A 21,268-nucleotide genomic window follows, 5' to 3' on the forward strand; every position below is an offset into this window, starting at 1 on the left:
GCTCCATCGGGGCACGGGAAGGTGCCGTTTGGTGCGGCTTTAAAGCTGATGACGTCGGTTTGCTCCATTGGACTGTTAATGCTTTCGCGTTAAAAGTAACAGATTACAAAAATCCATTCCTTGAAACAGATTACTGCCCAAGTCTGCTTTGATTCATGTAACGTCATGTGCCCACACTTTCGAATTTGATCAAAACCACTAGCTTCACATACTCACGGGGATTCAGCTTTTTGCGATGCGCAGTTCAGTTATTCGAGTCGAGAAACCGGGTTTTATTTCCTCGATCTAACCCTGTAGATTGCCTATCACTTCGAACGCTACAAATTTGTATATATATATTTTTTTAAGGTATTTCATTTAAACTTGTTGAGAAAAAATGACACTCAAGGCCCGGATCGAAAATGGCGTCGTCTATTCTCCGTACCCTTCGGAACCCGTGCCGGAAATGACGGTTTACCAGGTGGTGAAACAGCGCCTCGAACAATATGGCTGCCGAACTGCTCTGGTAAGCTTGACAACATGCGTCGAATGTAACAGTGTTCTTGCATATATTTGTGCCGATAAAATTGATTCGTGAACAGCCCCCGATACCGAATTAACTAATGTCTGGCTTGCACTGACGTCACATCAACGTCCATTATGGCGGCCTTACCAATGACGTAAGGCCACCTTCTGAAACCTACTGGTATATGCATTTCGCACCACCAGTTTGTTTTTCTCGGCAATAACAAATGGGGTTTGATCCAGAATGACCACCAACACGGGGCGAGGACGTCACTCGTCGCTCGTCTTTACATACCTGCTGTGGAACAGAGGCTAGGGCTTGAAATATGGCGAAGTTAAACATCGTTCCCTGATGAAGAAAAATGCTGTAACTAAAACAACTACACAATTACAATGTTAATAAAGGTATATACTATTTGGTATAGGACCCAAATAACAAAAGCGATATATGGTATTGTCCGGCGAAAAGACAAAATGAACGCGCGTTCCCCTATAGGACTGCACAGGAGCACTGCAAGAGTAGACTGGTTGCAGTCTGCTTCAACTTGTGTCCAGGAAGTCGAATAGACACTAGCACAAGTTGAACCTCTAGCTACATTATAACTCTATGTGCACGACCCCGGCACTTTTCTGAACTCGGAAAAAACTAGATCAGAACTCTCTGGACAAATCGAACAGACATAATGTCAGTCAACGGAACTAATATAACATTCTATTGTGAGACAGGGGTATAACTATGTCGCCTGGAACGCGTCTCCGACTGCTGAATATTTTCAACTTAAAAAACTGGTCTCTCCATTTCTGCCGGATGACGTCATACAAATGCCATGCTGTCGCCGACCGCAATTCTGGCGGTGTTCCAGCAGCGGAGGTGGATGTGGCAGACGCCTGTTCTGCTGCGGGTCACCCTCTGGTGTGAATGTTCACGGAAACTTCCGCAGCCAGAAGTTGGGAGGCCGCGACGACAGCGACACTCGCGTTTGCTCGCGCTTTTTGCCAGCATTTCTAGGACTAGCCGCGACATCCAAGAGCGTGACACTTCGGCTGCTGTGACGTCACTTGTTGCTACTTCGGGCCTTTTTTTGATGTATGGGCAGCATAGGACGCTAATCATACCAGTTGGGAACGCGCTTCAGGCACCATAGAACAGTGGAAGCTGGGAAAGTTGGGCCAGTTGGCCAGTGCAAAAATGTTCCAAAAGCCGGGTGAATTCATGATTGAAAAGGTTTACTCCGACTTAACATAACAAATTAATAACAAAAGGTACAGACGTTTCGCCACCTATGCAGGTGGCATCTTCAGTATACACTGACACAATTGAGGTGAGGTCGACCAGTCTACTTATCACACACGTCCCCGTAAAAGTCCGGCAGGTGGCCACGGTTGGTGTTGCACACCGATGAGTCACGGCGAACACACCAGGACTCGACGAATTTTCTTTGCCCCCACCTTTGTTCTCGGGCCAGCGTCGTCGCATTGTCCAGGTCGAAACTGTGTCCTGTCGTCCAGCAGTGTTCGACAAGTTCCGTCTTGGACCGCGTGGCACGGGTGGCCTTGGCAACGTCCCTTTTGTGTTCTTTCAATCTCGTTGCCCTCTTTCTGCCCGTTTCGCCGATGTAGGTCGCGTCACAATCCCCGCACTGCACTTTGTATACGACCCCCCTCTGACCGTCTGCAGAGGTGCGGTCCTTCGGTTTCGGGAACACATTCGCTAAGGTATAATGTGGTTTAAAAACAGTTTGTACGCCCAGCGGGCGCAAAGCTCTCCGAACGTTTAACAAGCAGCTACGGTTGCAAGAGGTAGAAAATGTGGTTTGTGCGTTAGAGCGGCGCCATTATCCGAGGACGTTTATTAACGATACGCAGAGGCGAATGCAGAGGGGAAGGGGGAGTGAGTCACGAGTGCGGGCAACGTCTATTGTATCTATTCCCTATGTCCAGGGCGTGTCAGATGCTGTTCGGAGAGCTTTGCGCCCGCTGGGCGTACAAACTGTTTTTAAAGCACATTATACCTTAGCGAATGTGTTCCCGAAACCGAAGGACCGCACCTCTGCAGACGGTCAGAGGGGGGTCGTATACAAAGTGCAGTGCGGGGATTGTGGCGCGACCTACATCGGCGAAACGGGCAGAAAGAGGGCAACGAGATTGAAAGAACACAAAAGGGACGTTGCCAAGGCCACCCATGCCACGGGGTCCAAGACGGAACTTGTCGAACACTGCTGGACGACAGGACACAGTTTTCGACCTGGACAATGCGACGACGCTGGCCCGAGAACAAAGGTGGGGGCAAAGAAAATTCGTCGAGTCCTGGTGCATTCGCCGTGACTCATCGGTGTGCAACACCAACCGTGGCCCCCTGCCGGACGTTTACGGGGACGTGTGTGATAAGTAGACTGGTCGACCTCACCTCATTTGTGTCCGTGTATACTGAAGATGCCACCTGCATAGGTGGCGAAACGTCTGTACCTTTTGTTATTAATTTGTTATGTTAAGTCGGAGTAAACCTTTTCAATCAGTTGGCCAGTTGCCAAACGTGTGCGCTGCGAACCAAATGCGCGTGTTCACGACGCTCAACACAAACACACACACACGCACGCACGCACGCACGCGCACGCACGCGCGCGCACACACACACACACACACACACACACACACAAAACGACAGAGAGCATCTTGCATTCAAAAGACTCAAACAAAATGTAAAAAAAAAAAAAAAAATTTTAAGCAACTTTTATAGCTTGAGGTGACTGGTTTCCCGGGCGCCCCGATGTCGCGCTCCTCGAAGCTTTTACTAAGCCTTTGCAGTGGCGCCTTCAGTTTTGTCACTATAAAACAAATACGTTAAAACAGTCCGCCGTTTTATTTCGTTCTTTTAATGTACTTAATTGCATGTTGGCCTCCACTTTTTTGGGGTGTATTGTCTTAGCAACAATACAAGCAGAAAAAATAGCTCTTTATACCCGGCCAACTCAAATGCCATTTAAAATGAATGACATTTGAGCCGACGGCCAATCAGCGCGCGACACTCCGGGCGTGGCGCATTCCATGCGCGACAGGTTGCGAGATGATTCGCCGACCAACCAATGTCATTCGTTGCAAATGGCATTCGAGTTGCCCGTGAGGCACGGGTATTAGTTACTGAATAACGGTTAAGAGTTGAGCTTGTTGGTACATACTTGCAAATATATCAGCTTGAACTTTAGAAATAACTACAACACAAAGACAGAAAGAACAGGATATGACACACAGCTGTGTGTCATATCCTGTCCTCTCTGTCTTTGTGTTCTAGTTATTTCTAAAGTTCAAGCTGATATATTTACAAACATTTCCGGGTATTAGTTTATTGGCATTGTAAGCTGGAAGTGTGCGCCGACGTGAATTCTTGCTATGAAAAGACGTGAAATGCGTTTATTGGTTTAATTACTATAAAGCTTCCTCCACGCCACGGCCATTCATTTATGCAACATTGTGCCGCTGTCGTCAGTGGCGCGAATGTTGAAATTGATGCCGCTACTCTACCCGCAAAAACAGGGGTGGCAACATTTTCCGGGCATAGAACGATTTCCACTCGCTCTTTTCTGTGGAGACGTAGCGACGAAGAGTAGTTTTCCGCTGGATCACGATATCTACCTCTCTGTAATCGAACAGCACCAATACTCTCCAAACGTTCGATGTCCGCCTAACTTGCAACTCCTCCGAGCAACTTGTGTGTAAAACTAGGGAAAATGAATTTAAAGCTTTTTGGAAGGGAACCCCTTTTCCCAGATATACGCCCGTCCGTAAGTGCATTTACGCACTAGATTTAGTGGAGAAATTAACTACACGTGACGTCAGGTTAGGTGACGTCAATTCGCTTTCTAAATATAGCGGCGTAATGTCACGGACGTGACCTGACGTCAGGTCGCGCGACGTCATATCACGTGACGCCAAGTTCCCGACCAAATCTGGCCATAAAGTCGAGTTCAAAGTGCCACGCGATACCATGGCGTCATGGGACGTCACGTGACGCAGCATATTTACCTTATGGAGTCCAGCTTTAACGACGATGTTTTGCGCATGTATTGTCTTCTAAACGCTATTGCCATACAAGGCTGTCCCGGATGGAGTCTAAATTGTAAACATATTGCAGGTCTGGGACGACGAAGAGATCACTTTTGCAGAGCTCCTCAAGGTGTGTCAGCGATATGCCGCTGGGTTCCAGGGTCACGGCGTTAAGAAAGGCGAGATGGTCCTGGTACATTTGGACAATTCCCTGGAAAACCTGATCGTCATGTACAGCGTAATTTTCGCAGGGGGAGTTGCGGTGGTATCCAGTCCGATCTTGTCAAACGGTGAGGAGAAAATGTGATTGTGACTTTTCGGAAAAAATGTTTCGTAGAAAGGCGAAGTTTGTTGCTTTGACTTTCGTCAACTCAATCTGAAAATTAAAAGGGGAACGCGAGATTGCGACGGAGAAACTGTAAATGTGACATTCCTGTCTGCGGATTGTGCCACGTACACGTTTTTTCTACTGCGTTAAGCATTTTGGTCTTCTTACACTGCTTTTATATGCACTTCAAATAGTGTTTACGGCTTCCGAACTTTCCCTAGATTCATTCAAGCGACCTTGTGCATTCAAGATATACTAGAACTCACAGCAGCGCGTGTCACGATGGCCGGGGAAAGTTTGTGCGTGGCATCTTTATATGTTCGTGCTGGAAAAAATGAAACCTAGGTTTCAGAAGCTGTAAAAGAAATAAGTAAACGTTGTGACGATCTAGTCTTACTCTGTGGTGATTGTAATGCACATCACAGCCTTTGGGGATCAAGCAGAGATGATAGTCATGGTCGGGGTTTAGAAAAATGTTTCGAAGAGTGCGACCTTGCTGTTGCAAATGACGACGCTCCGATATTTTTCGATCTCCTGATACGTATTGCGCCATCGACATCATTGCTTATTCTACAGGCTTATGCGTAAGATGAACGACATACCCCGATACGACGGGCAGCGAGCACTATCCGAAATTTTTTGAGCGGTATGGAGTTCATGCAACTAAACAGCATATCAGCTACGTTACCCACTGAAGTTTATTTTAATCACACATGGAAACGTCTTCAGAACCCATATTACAAGCAACCATGGTTAGCTCAGATCAAGCTACCATCAAGATAAAGCTCCCAGACCACAATCCAGAGCCTGACCTCACGTTTCTCTTTGTGCAGTGCGAAGACAGGCCGAACGAAAACTCCAAAGAAAGTAGCCCAGCATTAAAAAAATATATATATATACTTGAAAGAAATGAATTCAGCAGCAACCCGATGTGCTAAAAAAACAAAAAAAAAAAACGACCCGTAATCTAAGCACTGGGACGACAACTATGTCAGCGGATACAAACAAATCTAGAACCCAAATTTGAGAATCCTTCATGTGTTTATGGGCAAGCGGGATCTGCACCTATCACACGCATCGATGGCGTTTCGTCTGGGTACAAGTCGGAAAAAAAGCTGCACAACGATTTGCAGACCAGTTTTGTTTTATCGAAACCTAGACAGTCAAGGTGTATGACACTGTGACCACCTCGTCCCCACAGACGGTGCCTTCAACATTGAAGAACTAATATCAGCTTTAAGAGATGAAAAGAAAAACTGCTCCTGAACTGTGTAGGGTAGCAGCAGCGGAGTGTCGCAGGTAGTAATTCTGATTTACATTAAGGAGTTTAAGACCGTTTGAGGGTTTAAGATGCAGTTGATCGACCTGCGGATAGTCGTGTTGGAACGCTGGTCTAAACCGTAGCTCCTATCGTACAGCAGCCAATGTGTCTGTCGTCTGCGATCTCCTGTTGTCTCCTCCCCGTGAGCGATTGCGCTCCGGAGAAAGGATTGAAGAGTGTAAAAATGTGACTTAAAGTACGTATATGTACAGTTTGGAATTTGAGCATTAAGTAATGATGGTAGTTAAAATCAACAAAAAAAAGCTATTTATTTTGCCGTTTAAATATACTACGGTTCCTGGAGAAACTGCCCTCCAAGTGGCGCGCAAGGATGATTGCAAGAAGTTTTCGAGCTCGCCACCGCGTAGCTCCGTACACTTTTCACTTGGCGCAAGTCGCGGCTTTGAGTTCATCCAAGTTTATCGAAAAGCGATTACTCTGCCCGTGAAGCTTCGCTTCCACCTGAGTGAATATCCACTCTGCACAGATTAATTCAAGACGACAGTTGCAGCCGCACGCGAGCAAAACAAATAGAAAAAAACAACACTACAATAGAAATACTGACTGCGACATGCCGTGCGGGGAAGTTAACACATGGCTGAGAACCGCAGTAGAGGGCTATATTGTATTGGCTTTCGAAGAATTAGGGCATCAGCGTTTCCTTTTGACTAATAAATTCATCCCCTGAGCCGTTCAAACTACTCTCAGATGTATAATATTACTGAAGAAAAAATCAACATGCTGGGAGTATTATTTATCTCTTAGGGTCACCGAGAAAATCCGTACCTTCAATACGACGAGTATAAAAGGCGGAAACGCAGAGCTCAAAGCAGTAATCGGGTTAGTCGGTTGATGGATTGATGTTGTTAGTATGTGCCGTGTATGTGTATACTCTGAATGTACATGTTCAGCTGATCCTTTTAATATGAGTAATGTGAGTAATGCACGAAGCGCAATAGTGGCGTGAACGAATAAAAATATTTTTTATAGAACGTGAATTGGGCGGTACCTAGCGCCACCTAGCCTAGCTACGTGAAATCACTCTGCTTGACCCTGCCATTTGGTGGCAAGCGATTTAACCTTGTTTCATGCTACGCTATAATTTATTAATTTATTATTGATTTCGAAGCAACTATTGCATATAGCTGCTTCGAAATTGCTCTTTTCGGAGCGGTTTTTGGCTTCGCGAATGGTTTATCACGTTTCCGTGATGCGCGGTTGACGAAGGCATTGTGGCACGAGTAATAACAAAGTTAAGACGTAGAGTGAGCGAAATGACTGGGTATCGGTTGTCTCCATTTAACATTGTAGCGCTGTCGACGAGAAGACTGAGTAACTGCTTTCGAAACACGTATTTGTTTACCTGCGGGAGGAAGCTGGCTTCGCAAACAAATGCAGTTCGCGGAAAGCTCGTGCTTCGCTTTCATTTGCTGCTTCTCTCACCACGCACAATAGACGTAGCGTTCCTCGTTAGGCCTTATTGAGCTTGATTTGCTCGATTAGGGGCTGTCATATTGAGATGCAGACGACGGAGGAACTTTGCTACCCTGCTTTCAGGACAAAAGTTTCTTCCTTTCTAAAGGAACATAGGTTACAAGAGCATTCCTCCCATTAGGGAGGACTATAGATACCCTTTTTACTAAGAGTGGATCATTGTTGGCATTGTAAACAATGCGATCCCCCAATTTCGTCATCGAACTTTGCAATCGCCGCGACGACTTTTTGTAAATACGGCTCATACGGTGGACACAACCACCGCAGCATGTGATCATTCATTTGCCGATCTTAATTTACTCGTTTCAGATGATATTCTTCACAGGATTCGAGACAGCAACGCCGCCCACATCCTCACCACAGTCAATGAAGTTAAACGATTCAATGACTTTCGTAACAAGGTGGACGTAAAGGTACACTAGCCACTCCGGCAGTCTAAAAGGGTCTCACCGTTACGTTCAAACGGTGAAGGCTATGGTTCCAATGAGCCAATCAGAGTGCGGGTGGGAGACACGTGACCCTACTTTATTTCACTAGTTGCTGCCGCAGCCACGGAGAGGGGAAAACAGCCTTGTACAAATTTTGAGTTACGGGCTGACAAAAGTGACGCAGCTCTCGCCCTTGTTCCTCCGGGAAGGGCGGTCACGTGCGTCGCCTCCGTCGTTCTGATTGGCTCGAGGGCGCCGCGGCCTTTGCTCTTTGCCAAGTTACGGTGAAACGAAGTATTAGCGCCAAAACGTTTCGGATGTGGCTTCCTACCGTGACGTCATGACCATGAATTCGCCTCGCTGTGACGATACGAGTTGTGACCCTGGTTATTTATCATCAGTTGCGACGACACTTTCGAAGATGTTAAAGTACAGTAGAAGTTAGGAGCCATCGCGTTATTAAACCAGCACCGCCAAAGCCGTGTCCTAAGGTGCTCTTTTGCCGCTGGTTTAGCGTGAGAAGCCGACCACACGGCGCTTTGGTTCGCGCACTTCGCTAAGAACACTTGGTGTTAAAATTTCACCTAAAAAAAGCCGGGCAGAAACACGTATACTGCATCAGGTTCGGCTCGTGCTGACCACTAGTTACAGCATTCCGCAGATAGATTTCAGCGGTCTGCATTTGACAGCGAAACGTTCAATGACAAACAACTAAAAAGAAAAAAGAAAACTGATCCGTTACAAAACCGGGGTTGGTTTGTATCTCCCGATAGACGGACAGTGCGTAGACCTCCAAGCAAGGTGCCTTGAAGTCTGCCCACTATCCTCCCATCAGAACCAATCAGAGCTCGGTGTTGGACTGACGTCAGAACAACCCCTGCAAAAGAAGCAGACGAACTCGCGCTACGCAATGAATGCACACGCCGGGGAGTAATCCCAGACATTTCTTCCCCGCGCGAACAACACCGCTTGAAATGACACGATGTGGCAACCAATGATACGTGTTCAACGCTTTCAGGGTTACTTCTCCGTAGGAACCGCTCTGGGTTTTGTCTCCGTATTGGACTTCAAAAAACTGAACGAAGACACCTTCCAGGAATTTCCAGTGTCCGACGTGAAGCAGGAAGTCGTCGCACTGTTGTACACATCGGGAACGACGGGTAGCCCGAAGGCCGCTGAGCACACGCACTACAGCACCGTGGCCTCTTTACCTCGTCCCGGGTGGGTTCTAACTTATGTATGTGCGCTCGGAGGCACGCTACAATTGATCGTACTTTTCTGGAACCTACTGTCAGCCATTACCGATGCCAGGAACTGCCAAAAAATAACACCAAAAACAACAACAAAACTCGAGTTAGTAAATTTTTTACCTAAAATACCTACTAATTTACTTTTTATTGAGTGAAAATAAAGATGTCATTCCAATTATAAACGTGATGAGCGTGATCGAAAACTCACGTTGTTCAAGTAGTCCTAAAATTAATTTATTTGGGAGTTTTCGTTGATGCTCAGCAAGTTTCTAATCTGAACCTTATGTTCATTTTAATCCATTAGAAAACCAAATAGTAAGCCTTCGGCCATTATAGGTTGCTTTCACCAAGCGTACGGCGGATTCGTGAAACCGCCATAACTTAAGTTCAGAAGAAGCTGGCTGTAGAGCCCGAGACTGCTCATGCCGCCTCGAGCGCTACTCGCGCGGATTTCCAGCAAGGTTCATGCACGTGCAGAAAGACTTAAGTTCCCTCGATGCATTGCGGCAGCGGTAGCATAGTCAAGCTGGCTGTGAGATCGGTTTATTAAAGGACCTGTGCAACGATATTCAACTGGAATGTTTTTTCACTTGACACGAGCTTACTGGCACACCTAGGACTCAAGGATGCTCACACGCAACGCCACTCGCCAAGAAACTCCTTTGTTGCGGTGTAATTTCAAGGACAAAAGCGATCATTTTCATTCAATCTCTCCCTTGCAAAATTTGATGACGTAACGTGGAGATTGCAGTACACCCAAGTGACGATATTTGAATGCGGTTCATAGATTGGACCCGAGCATTGCGTGGGCACTCGACTTGGGCTCGTGATAATTGCTAGCTCGAGAAGCATTCGGGTAGTGACCCGTGTCCAATCGCTGCAACGACGACAACAGCCGGGCCATAACAATGTCTAGAACTCAGCGCGTGTCCTGCGCTTTGCCAACCCTCGCGCGTGGCTATGATCAACACTGGCGGCATATAATCGGCTCCAGATCACGTGGCCGCTTGTTCTGGCTGCGAGTTGAGGGGGTGAACGCTGCTCGTTTTTCTTTGATTTTTTTCTGGGACTTTTATTGCGTGGGGTGAAAAATGAACGCGTGTTTCATAGGCCATTAACATCAGGGATCCATTTTAAGTGGTATTTGCGCAAAGTACAAAAATTGTTGCATCGTTCTTTAAAGTCGGATGCAACCTGAGAACAATCTTTTAGCTCCACCCATTGGTCCACGGAATCGTGACGTCATGAAAACGGTTGGCTGGCGTTTCTCGGGGTAGGATTACATTTTCCTCTGAGAGGCATTTCCGGTTTTTTCTTAGCTTGCAACCGACTATGGTATGTCTTTGCTATTCCTGAGGTGCGCCGTGGCTTGTTCCTCATAACAGATACTTTTTTTAGACCGCAGCTCATAGGCGCTCGTTTCCTGCTTGAGCGGCGTCGGCGTCGCCGTCGCCGTCGGCGTAACCGCGCGGTGCATTATGGGCAAATTTCCCCAATAAATCTAGCGGAATAATTTCCCCCGCTAAATCTAGCCGAAAAATTTCTCTGGGGCGTCATGTCACCCCACCCCCCACCGAGGTCACGTGACCCCCCCACCTGACCTATGGGGGGTCACGTAACCCCCCCCCCCCCCCCCCCCTCCGAGAACACGCGATTCTCAGTACCCTTCCCTCCTCCTCCTCAAGAGCTGCGCTCTAATTCGGCGTTACAGGGAGTTGTAAACGGCTTTCATTTTTTTCAGCCACCCTATTTTCAGGCATTTTCGAAAGTATTCTCAGAAACCTCCGGTCTAAAAATAGGATAACGTACTAGACAGCGCGTCTGTAGAGCACCTAATTCTCCCCAAGCGGTGGAGACAGCCCTCTTCTGAGACAACACATATGTGCATATCGCGCTGCTTTCGACGGAGAGGGCAGCCGCCGACGCACCGAAATACCGGATTCGCCAAGACAGAAGAGACGGCTATCTCCACTGTTTCGAGGGCTGCCTACGACGATAGATGGCGGCGACCATCTCTCTCAATTCAAAAAAGAGATCGCCGAGGCTGCGTACGTCCAGCCGTTCCTACCACGGAAAAGCTGTCGGCGCCAAAGTTTTTGGATTTTCGCGGAGTCAGACGTATACTCCCTATGCAGAGGGAAAGTTCGTGAGCTTCTTGCGCAGGGGGTAGCGGTGACGTCAGAACGCCGAGCCCTGATTGGTTGATCGCGACCCCCTACCTGAGCGTCGTCTGCTCCTTTCCAACGTCGTCTGCTCGCAACGTCGTCTGCGTCTGTCTTACCTTTCTGCGACTTTCGGAAGTGCAGAGGCCAGATTCACAAAACGATCTTACGCCAAAAATGTGCGTAAGACAAAACTTAAGAACAAATTCGTATTCACGAAACGAAATTTTCGCAAGTTTTGAGCAGGTTACGACGAAATCCTCCGAGAGCTCCGAAGCTGTCTTACGCACTTCTTACGATCAAATCAGCATGGCCGACAGCGTCGCGGTCGCGACGACCCACGAACGTTTATTTTTCTACGCGCGCTTCACACGCGTCCCGACTTCGAGCAGCAAGAAAACAGTAAAAAGTACTTGAAACAGACCACGCGAACAAGAACGCTAGATCCACAAACACCCGGGAAAAGCACCAACGGCCACGATTCCACCGAACGCGACCAAGCGAGCACGGCTGTTAAGCCTAGCAGGCACTCCGCGACTCGGCGACCGTTTGCCCACGACCGGCTGGCGTGCTGAATGGAATATGCCCGCGCGACCGTTGTGAACCCTTCCCGTATTATACTTTGATCGCTGACCTCAATTTTAGATTAAGAGGTCAATTTCTTTCTCTTGTTATCTGCTTGTTTCCCGAGGCAACGGTGACTCTCGCCGCTGAAAAAGCGGTGAATCTCCGGCAGACGCAGGAAAGGTAAAGCAGCCATCGCTTTGACTAGCAGACGTAAAGCAGACGACGTTAACTGCGCCAACTTGCCCATGCCGTTAAAGAATGAGGGGTCTCGCCGCACACGAAAGGAGGGAAAAAGTGTTTGGGAGGGAACTTGCGGACACTAACACCCTCACCTCTCGGTTCTTAGAAAACAAACCTCGGCGCCTCGGGACACCTCGCCAGTGAGTCCTTTGACTTCCCTCCTTGATGCGCGTCTGCTATAGTTGTAAAAAAATGAAAGCCCTTTACAACTCCCTGTAATGCCGAATTGGAGCGCAGCTCCTGAGGAGGAGGAGGGAAGGGTACTGAAGGGAGGGTAGACCCCTCCTCCTCCTCCTCCTCCTCCTACTCCTCCTCCTTCCTCATTCTTTAATATGCTCCGGGGGGGTCACCTTACCTTCCGAAAGTCGCAGGAAAGGTAAGAGAGACGCAGACGACGTTGCAAAGGAGCAGACGACGCTCAGATAGGGGGTCGCGATCAGCCAATCAGGGCTCGGCGTTCTGATGTCACTGCTACTTCCTTTCTCATGCGCAGAAGAAGAAAATGAGCCCCCTTGCGAGGCGTGTAATTCCGCTTCGCATTACCGCAGTCGATGCCACGATCCAATACAGCAAATCAAGCCGAGCGCCAAAACTGCATCGTCGCTTCGCTGATTTCGAGAGTTTTAGGGAACCGCTTTTACACATCCTATACAGTACGATGGGCCCTCCGGTACGAAGTGCGCATATGCGAGTATTCTGCAGTAGCGCATGCGCAGTTAGTACCGGAGGGCCCATCGTACCGTATCGGATGTGCAAAACACGGTTCCCTAAAACTCTCTATCGTCTCTGTGTGCTTACTGTAACTGACCAAACCAATACTGTACAGTGAATGTGCTGCGTTCCTGCGCTTCTTTCTGAGCGTGCGCGTTTTGCTGACTCACGATATCGTCCCGCTCCATCGGCAGCGAGCTGCGCTTCCTCCGCTCTCTCTCTTGGAACCGACGTCGCAAAGCCGTCGCTACGTCGCGAAGCAGACGCCGCACTCTTTGCTCGGCACTAAAGGCCCAATACACGAGACATGGCCTGGACGTGACGTCATCGTCTGTGTATCCCCGACCTGCACCCAAGCGGCAAACAGGCCGAAGCTCAGTGAGAGACGCCGCAGAGCAAGCGGGCGAACGTTCGTTTGGGCGTCGCCGTGCTCTTTGGGAGAGCCTGCGAGAGACGCTGGTGTCAAGGCCACAATGCTTACGCATGCTAGGTGGCGCTGCCTTGATCTACTATAGTGGTGACGTAAAGGGAGGGGGGGTGGTAGGAGGTGAGGTGGCGCAGGCTTTGTTTTTCTTGTGGTATTGGCGGAGCATGCACTCTAGTCACGTTTGCAAGCGGCCACGGTTCAAATGCTTGCTTGGCCACCGTGAATGGAATTTGTTTTGTTCGGGCGGCACTCTGGCAACCATCACGCAAGCCGCAAGGTGGCGGCATCCAGCGGCGGTACTTGCAGACTTCTATAGGCGAACACACCAATAACACCAACAAAAACAATATACAGCCTGTAACCCTGCAACAAAATTGTTTCTTTTTCCTTTTTTTAAAGCAATAACAATTACTACGCATTGCCGAACGCTCATTCTTCATCATTCTACGCCAAAATCTACCGCTAGCGGTCCCCATCAGATGTCAAAGTTTCAGCACTATCCCGTATCTTATTCAAAACTTAGAAGTTATTTTCTGAAAATTTCCCTAAGAAAATGGGGCCCATTTTTTGCCCGTTTCCGGTAACTGGCGTAACTGGCGCCATAGAGCTCCAAGTATTCGAGGGCTCTGTCGGCCCCCATTTCCCTGCTTCAAATATCAGAAAGTCAAGTATAACTGTTGAATAATAAAACGGTTAGTGCTGAAACTTTTTCATGTGGTTCGAACCGCTAGCGCGAAATTTGGGCGTAGAATAAGAGATCGGCGATGCAAAATTTACCTTTTGCAATAAAAAACAAAGTTTGTAATTTTTTTTTTTTTGGAGGGGGGGGGGGGGGTACTTATGCGCAATGCACATATACAACAAAGAATATACACCCAAAAAACAAAGAAACCCCCGTCTGCTCACACCAGCTGCGTAGGCAGAGAAAATGTCGTCAGGTACATCGCGAGTGCACTGTGACGTGTTGGTGTGGTAGTACCAATAGCCGTGAATCAGTTCTTAAGCCCTCGTTTTTTTTGTGTGTCTCTTTTTTTTTTTCTCCTTCAAAATGTGAAGGTCTTCTCAAGCATCCATCGACCACCACGTCGTGGCTTCCTGCGTACCTATATCATCGACGTTTGCGTTCCGGACGTATCTGGGTTGCATCACCTCTGGAGCGAAGACTGTCCTTTTATCGAAATCTGCCGATGCAAACGAAATTGAGGATGCATTCAGAAAATACAAGGTATATGACACGCAAATTATATTTCCTATGCTAACAGGGTTGCGTGATATTTAATCACGCGATTTTCTAGCCCTAAGTACCTCACCAGCAATTAGCGAGAAATTTCTGAATTAAAAAGAAACAACAGGGAAAGCCACTCTAAAATTTATATTTGCCAAAAAAAAAACTCAAAATAAGACTGAGTTGAATCGTTTAAAATTGCAGCAATGTGGACAGCCAAGGTGTGACTAAATTTGAGTAGATCTAGATTATTTCATATTTAATATTTCACAATGTGTACACACATTTTTGGCGATCACCGGGCACCGATCATTGCCAAAACGCTTTCCGGTTTTTTAATGAACCTTCTGTTTCTTGTGAGACTTCACTCTGTGTAGAATCGTATTTGGTGTTACCGTATTTGTTACCCTACAAAGTTAAGTCTTGCTGAAACGCCCACTATTGTGCTTTCCGATGCACTATACGCGGGAAGCCGTGAACCAACTCTCACAAGTAAGTTTGTCTTGTTTTCTGCGCGATAAACATCGCTGCCGTCACCGTGGTTCATGAATGACGATGCAATCATGTTTTTTTTTGGCAAAACGTAGCCATGTCGATGAAACCTCGTTGAGATTCAACTATGAAACATGTGTCGATGAGTCTTTCATTGGCGCGAAGGGACGCCGAGTCTGCCAGGCCAACAGGATTTTCATTAGCACATTAATTTCTTTCACATAATGCTATCAAGAAATAACAGCCTTTTATTTTCTCTATTTATTCGGTTTTGTCTGTTAATGTGGAAATATGCATGCTTTTAATCGATAGGCCGAATTATAAGAAAAGTTAACTGTTTAAAAATCAATCCTGAGTTATGAACCCAACAGCAGCAATACGTTTTTGTTTCAATGAATTATTTTTTACAGATGTCCCAGGGCTAATAAACTAAGGGTGCTAGTACTATTAATGCTCTTACAATCCTGGTTAACACCCTAAAAATTAAATTTTTAAGGTGTTAGTAACCTTCCCCTATGTATATCTTTTACATGCAAGAAGCACAACGTGCAGTTTTCACACACAAAGAAAAAGCAAATACAGATTTATTGAATCACGCCTGAGGAAGGAGTCACGAGCTTGATGATTAATCTACGTCCACGCCGGATGTTTCTGCGAATTCTTATAAAAAAATCATAGAAACAAGATGCATAAAACAAGTTCGAGGACACCTAGGCACAGTTTGAGTTGTGAACCCTATTGAAAAATATTTTTATACCGAAATGCAATTTCCAGTAAAAGTTTATTTTACTGGATTATGGGACTGTTTCCACTTCCAGTAAAGCCGTAGTTTACCGGAATGTCACCAGATTATTTTACCAGAATATCACCGGTTTCTACCGGAAGTTTATTTCAAGTAAAAATCTATTTCACTAGATTTTGGGGCTCTTTTCACTTCCAGTAAAGCCAGAATTTACCCGAAGATCACCAGACTGGCCGAAATTTACCGTGTTTTTTTTTTTTCTCTTTTCGGACGTCAACGGAAGGCACTTAGGAAAAAGCCTGTGAACCGTGGTTGGTGTATGTTTACCAGATGCTGGACGATTCGGTAACAATTAAAGTGGTCAGTCCATATAGACCTGAAGGTTTTATGTATTTATTTAACAGGGTCGATACCAGTGAAACAATTTGCACAGCCGTAGACAAAAGCAATCAGACCAAATAGGAACAACCGAGTCCTTTGTCACAAAAGATATCTTTTAAGGTACTCACAATGCCGCTAGGTAAATTCCTAGACGTACGAAAGTTGAACTAATAAAACCGCGCATATGCACCACACGAACACATGAACACACACACGTATACTGTCAGTAGCACGTCGAGTGAAAACCACGATTGCGCGGAACGAACATCCGCCGCCGTTGAGAGATCCCGGGCACACTCACGATGTCGTCCCTGATGCCGTCGTCGCGGGTGCACCAGGCGGACACACACACACTATCAGTGGCACGCTTAGCGAAAGCCGCGAACCCGCGAAACGAACATCCGCCGACGTTGAGAACTCTTAGGCAGAGTCTTTTTTGCTCTCTGAATGCTTCTGAAGACGGACGGACAGAGAGGCGTAAAAAGCAGGTCATGGAAAAATATTTTTTTTTCATCTGTACAACCAGCTGCTTTGAAAGATACAGGTCGCACACATGGAACGAGAAGCCGAGGCTCAGCGTTCGTTCCTGGCCGGCCGTTGCTCGTCGACAAACAAAGAAACCGTTTTCTTAAAAAAAAAAGTCAGCAAAACGACCTTTTCGCATGTTCTCCACGAACCCAATGCGAGGGAGAGAGGGTGCTTGGGGGCTCGTCCTTGGTGCGAAGCGCCATAATTACACACCCAGTCCCCGGCTCGTCCGGTAAACAGGGAAGCGAGTCACCAGTTTTGGGTAAGATTTCTAGCAAAACCGGGTAGTCTGGTAAACGAAAGTGGCTGCCGGTGACATTCCAGCGAAATCTGGAAACCCGATGCCGGGGAAATTCCAGCGAAATCTGTTTGCCGGCAAATAATCTAGCAAAGACTGGTAAACTGGTTTCGGATGAAAGCGGGTGAAAGTGCCCAGCTTTTTGGATCGTCAAAACAGTTCGCTGTACGCTCTTCTTGAGGACTGCAACGTCATCCCGAGCTAAAACTCGCACTCACGAGAATGCCGCCCGAGTGGTCTCGTACCTGCTCTGGCCCCGACTTCTGCCTGTCGCAAATAGCAAGTTGCCGGTGATCGCTGCCCACCTTTTTGGATCGCCCAAACAGTTCGCTGCACGCGCTTCTTGCAGGATTAAAACGTCGTCTCGAGCCAAAAACACGCACTCACGAGAATGCCACTGCATTTGCGGCCACCATTACAAACTCAGTCCTTCTGCTCGCCTTGCTTCCTTGCCTTTAGCCGTTCCCGTTGCGTCAACTTCCGGTGAAGTTCGGTGTCCATCAAACGATAGTGACTTCCGGTAGGACTCCAGCGACGGGTAACCGAAAGTGGTCCTGGTAAAACTCCAAGCGAAAGTTCCTGCTGGTAATATTTCCACCAAAGACTGGTAAACTACGCTGGTTTCTGGTGAAAATGAGTGGAAATTAACCCGTTTCCACAAAATGTCACTGGAAGCTTTTGCCGGATTTTAACCGAAAGTAGACCCGGGAAAACGTCCACCGAAGTCTGATCACTAAAAGTTGTGGTCGGTAATATTTTCACCAAAAAACTGGTAAACTACGGTGGTTTCTGGTGAAAATGAGTGGAAATTAGCCCGTTTCAACCGAATACCACTGGAGGTTTTTGTCGGATTTTTCAATAGGAGAGCAAAAAGTAATCTATAAGGATTAAAATTACTCCTGGTGAAAAAGTATTCAATTAGATTACTTGATTACAAGAAAAAAAAGGAAATTGACCGTTACTCGAAAAAAGGAACCGATGCTTCTCCAGATTACATCAGATTTTCCCAACGATATATTTTTCTTCCGGTTCCAAAACGGGTCTATCGTACTCTCCATTAATAATTTAGAATCTCCAAGCTAGAAAATACTGATATTCTGAAACCGCCAATTTGATTAGACTACCCTTCTGCCGGTGTCTTGATTTGAGGTTTTATTAACTTTTCGAAACAAAGGGCACCATTACAGAAGGAAGAAATAACTAGTAACGGTTCCAAGTAATGTTAGTTCTTCCAAAAAGAATCCCATTACTCTTGCGATTACTTCCTAATTAATGCAATCAAATTATTACAAAAAATCCTAAAATGTTACAAGTAAATTGATTACTTGCAATGAGCACTATACAAGTCTGTTTTACATGTGTAATTCCTGACGTTTGCCGTGATTGGCAGTTTGCTCCCGAAAAAATTTCTTTTTTTCCCATACCCTCCCTATTTGTACGGATTCTTAAAAGTATTCCCAGAAACTCCTGCGGAAATACTCGACCATCCAGAGGCACTCCTTCTCAGATGACGGCCTCTGCAATTACGAATGTTACAAGTACAGAGTGTTTTTACCCCCAAGAAAATTACAAAGTTTCTTTCACGCAAAAAAAAAATAAACAGTACGCATTTCTTAAAGCTCATCGTACGCCCAAATGTAGCGCCAGTGACCCAAAACCAGATACTAATTAATATCGGCACTCATCGTTATCTCATTTAAACGTTATTAATTCATTTTTCTTAATTTTAATAGTCGAAACGGCGGTTGTTTGTATGATCAAATACACTGTGGAGATCTGCAGAGCAAGTAAACGAAGACGGGCAAAAATTGGCGTAATTTTTCGCTGACGCTACGCAAAGAATAGTATGCTATACTAAACGTTCAAGTAGTGTATTTCCAAGTAATAAGCATTGGTACATGCAATACTTATTCGGCATTATCGCAAAAACAACTTCCGTTATAGCATTTTTAAAGCGGGAGATCAGTGCTGCGAACTCCCTTCAGATAGGGTGCACCGTACCCCTTCTCCATATCACTCTTTTCCATAACATTTTTATACTCTTCAAAAATGAAAGGTATTTAGTCATGAGCACGATTAAAAACAGGTATATTACTTGAAATATGGTGTAGGTTTTCGGAACAGCTCTTTTCCCACCGGTCCCACTGCTCACATACATGCATACAAAAGACACGGCGTTCACAGCACACACAATGCCAAATATATATGCGGATACGCGCCCCATGCATGTTGAAACATGTTTGGTGTGATGCATACGCATGCTTGGATCATGTCTCTAGACAGTCTTTTTATGACCAATGTTACAGTACAAGCAAGAAAAACACCTCAGACAGTGTTTTGCAGACTGTCGTTTTTTATGATGTATTCGCAGAATGATCATAGGGCGCAAAACATTCTAATGTATATAAAGTAGTGTGCGCCTGGACCCGCATGTGTAGAATTCATTTCGCCACTACGGAATGCAAGCTCCCTTCGGAATACAATTTGAGCAACCGAATTATTCGAATCCCTCTCCCCTCACCTTGCCGCAGGTGACAGCGGTGTTCGGGACTCCACACTGGATTCTGCTGCTTGCCAAGGCGATTGAGAAGCGAGGAATTCAGCTGGACAGTCTAACGACTATTATTGTGTGTGGCGCAAAGATCACGCCCCAAATATTAAGGCAAATCAAACCGTTGTTTGATCTGTACATCGTCAAAAACATTTTCGGATCTACGGAAGTCGGCGGGATATGCAAACCTCCCCTGGCCGCGTCCTGTGGGCACGGCATTGGATTTCCGTCCCCGATGGTACAAATTAAGGTGAGTTCGGTTGCATTTAGTGATGAGTACGCGATGTGTCCAGATACTCAAATTTCAGCTCGGAACTATTGATATCACTTCTCCACTGTCGATATGCTGGTCACTATTGATATCGGTTGTCATCAGGTTGTTGACGTCAAGAGTGGAAAAGTACTTGGACAAAACGAAGAAGGAGAAGTGCTAGTGAAGACGCCATGTTCTATGAAGGGTTATTATGGACACCCGGAAGCTACATCGCAGACAATTACTCCCGATGGTTGGGTACGAACAGGTAAGAAATGGCTACCTTCTTGTTAATGAGTCAGTAAAAAATTACCTTTCGATTTGGCATTTCCCAAAGGCGTTCTGATGCCTACCGTTTGTAGGGTCACTTAGCATTCCTCGTTTTGAAGTTACAGTAAGAATATCACTGAATGGGACGTTGCGAGGGTTTTGGAAACATATAAAGCCGTCATTATTACGCGACACTGTGATGTCATTTAACGTCATGGTGCCACAGGACATCAAAGTCTCACGCCAGAGTATCAGGTGACACCACCGTGTGACGTCGGTGTCACGTGACAGTTCAGAGAGCACCTATAAATGCAACGCATTCAGCGCACCTTTCTGATGGCGTCTCAGTGTCAGGTGATGCAGTGACGTCATCGAGAGTACATCCGTGGACACAAAACCCCTAATGCCTCATTAGGCAGTTTTGGCACAGAGTTGCCGTGCGGCATGGCTACCGTTAGCTCGCAATAAGACTTCGAAGCATGCTCTTTAGCGCCCACCAAGAGTCGTACTGTGGCCATATATATAATCTGTTGATGGCCTGCTAAAAACGCCTATTCGCACAGGCGTTTCAACCGCATTCGCTAGGCGGTTGCCAACGCTTGAAGCCCCGTCACTTTGGAGATTCAAGTCAAAACGTTCACGCTCATTTTCTGAGAAAAACAAGCGGATCTGCTTCGCGGTTGCCATTACAACAATACAAATGGAACTCCAATATTTTAAAACAATTATCTCTTCTCCTTTACCCGCCATAATTAAAATTAGAGGATTCTCACGTTTAGATCTAATTATGGGAAGAAAATGCTTCAATGTTCGGTCCCTCGGCTTTTGTACCACTTTAAAAAGACAGATTTTTAGATCTCGGTGCAATTTCTCCAAAAAGATAAGCTCCATGCTTTTACACAATTTACCGTATTTTGACCGTTCTGAACGCAGTACAATGCAAATAAACTTTTCTTTCCTTGTTCTTCTACAGCGGTTGTTCATCTAGCTGTTTTTTTTTGTTTTTCTTTTGTATATGCTTACAGTATAAATGTGTACTTTTGTGACAGTTTTTT

General features: G+C 46.3%; 1 protein-coding gene across 1 annotated transcript; it reads left to right on the plus strand.

Annotated features, from left to right (window-relative positions):
* The first annotated feature begins 376 nt into the window (after positions 1-376).
* LOC115332826 (4-coumarate--CoA ligase-like 7) lies at positions 377-20,124 on the plus strand. The gene is made up of 6 exons (XM_042293513.1): positions 377-505; positions 4,634-4,835; positions 7,998-8,101; positions 9,135-9,353; positions 19,671-19,940; positions 19,984-20,124. Exons 1-6 carry the CDS (start codon positions 377-379, stop codon positions 20,122-20,124), a joined length of 1,065 nt encoding a protein of 354 aa, XP_042149447.1.
* The last annotated feature ends 1,144 nt before the right edge of the window (positions 20,125-21,268 follow it).

Source organism: Ixodes scapularis, unplaced genomic scaffold (assembly GCF_016920785.2).
Source record: "Ixodes scapularis isolate PalLabHiFi unplaced genomic scaffold, ASM1692078v2 PGA_scaffold4__175_contigs__length_147842914, whole genome shotgun sequence".
Lineage (NCBI taxonomy): Eukaryota > Metazoa > Arthropoda > Arachnida > Ixodida > Ixodidae > Ixodes > Ixodes scapularis.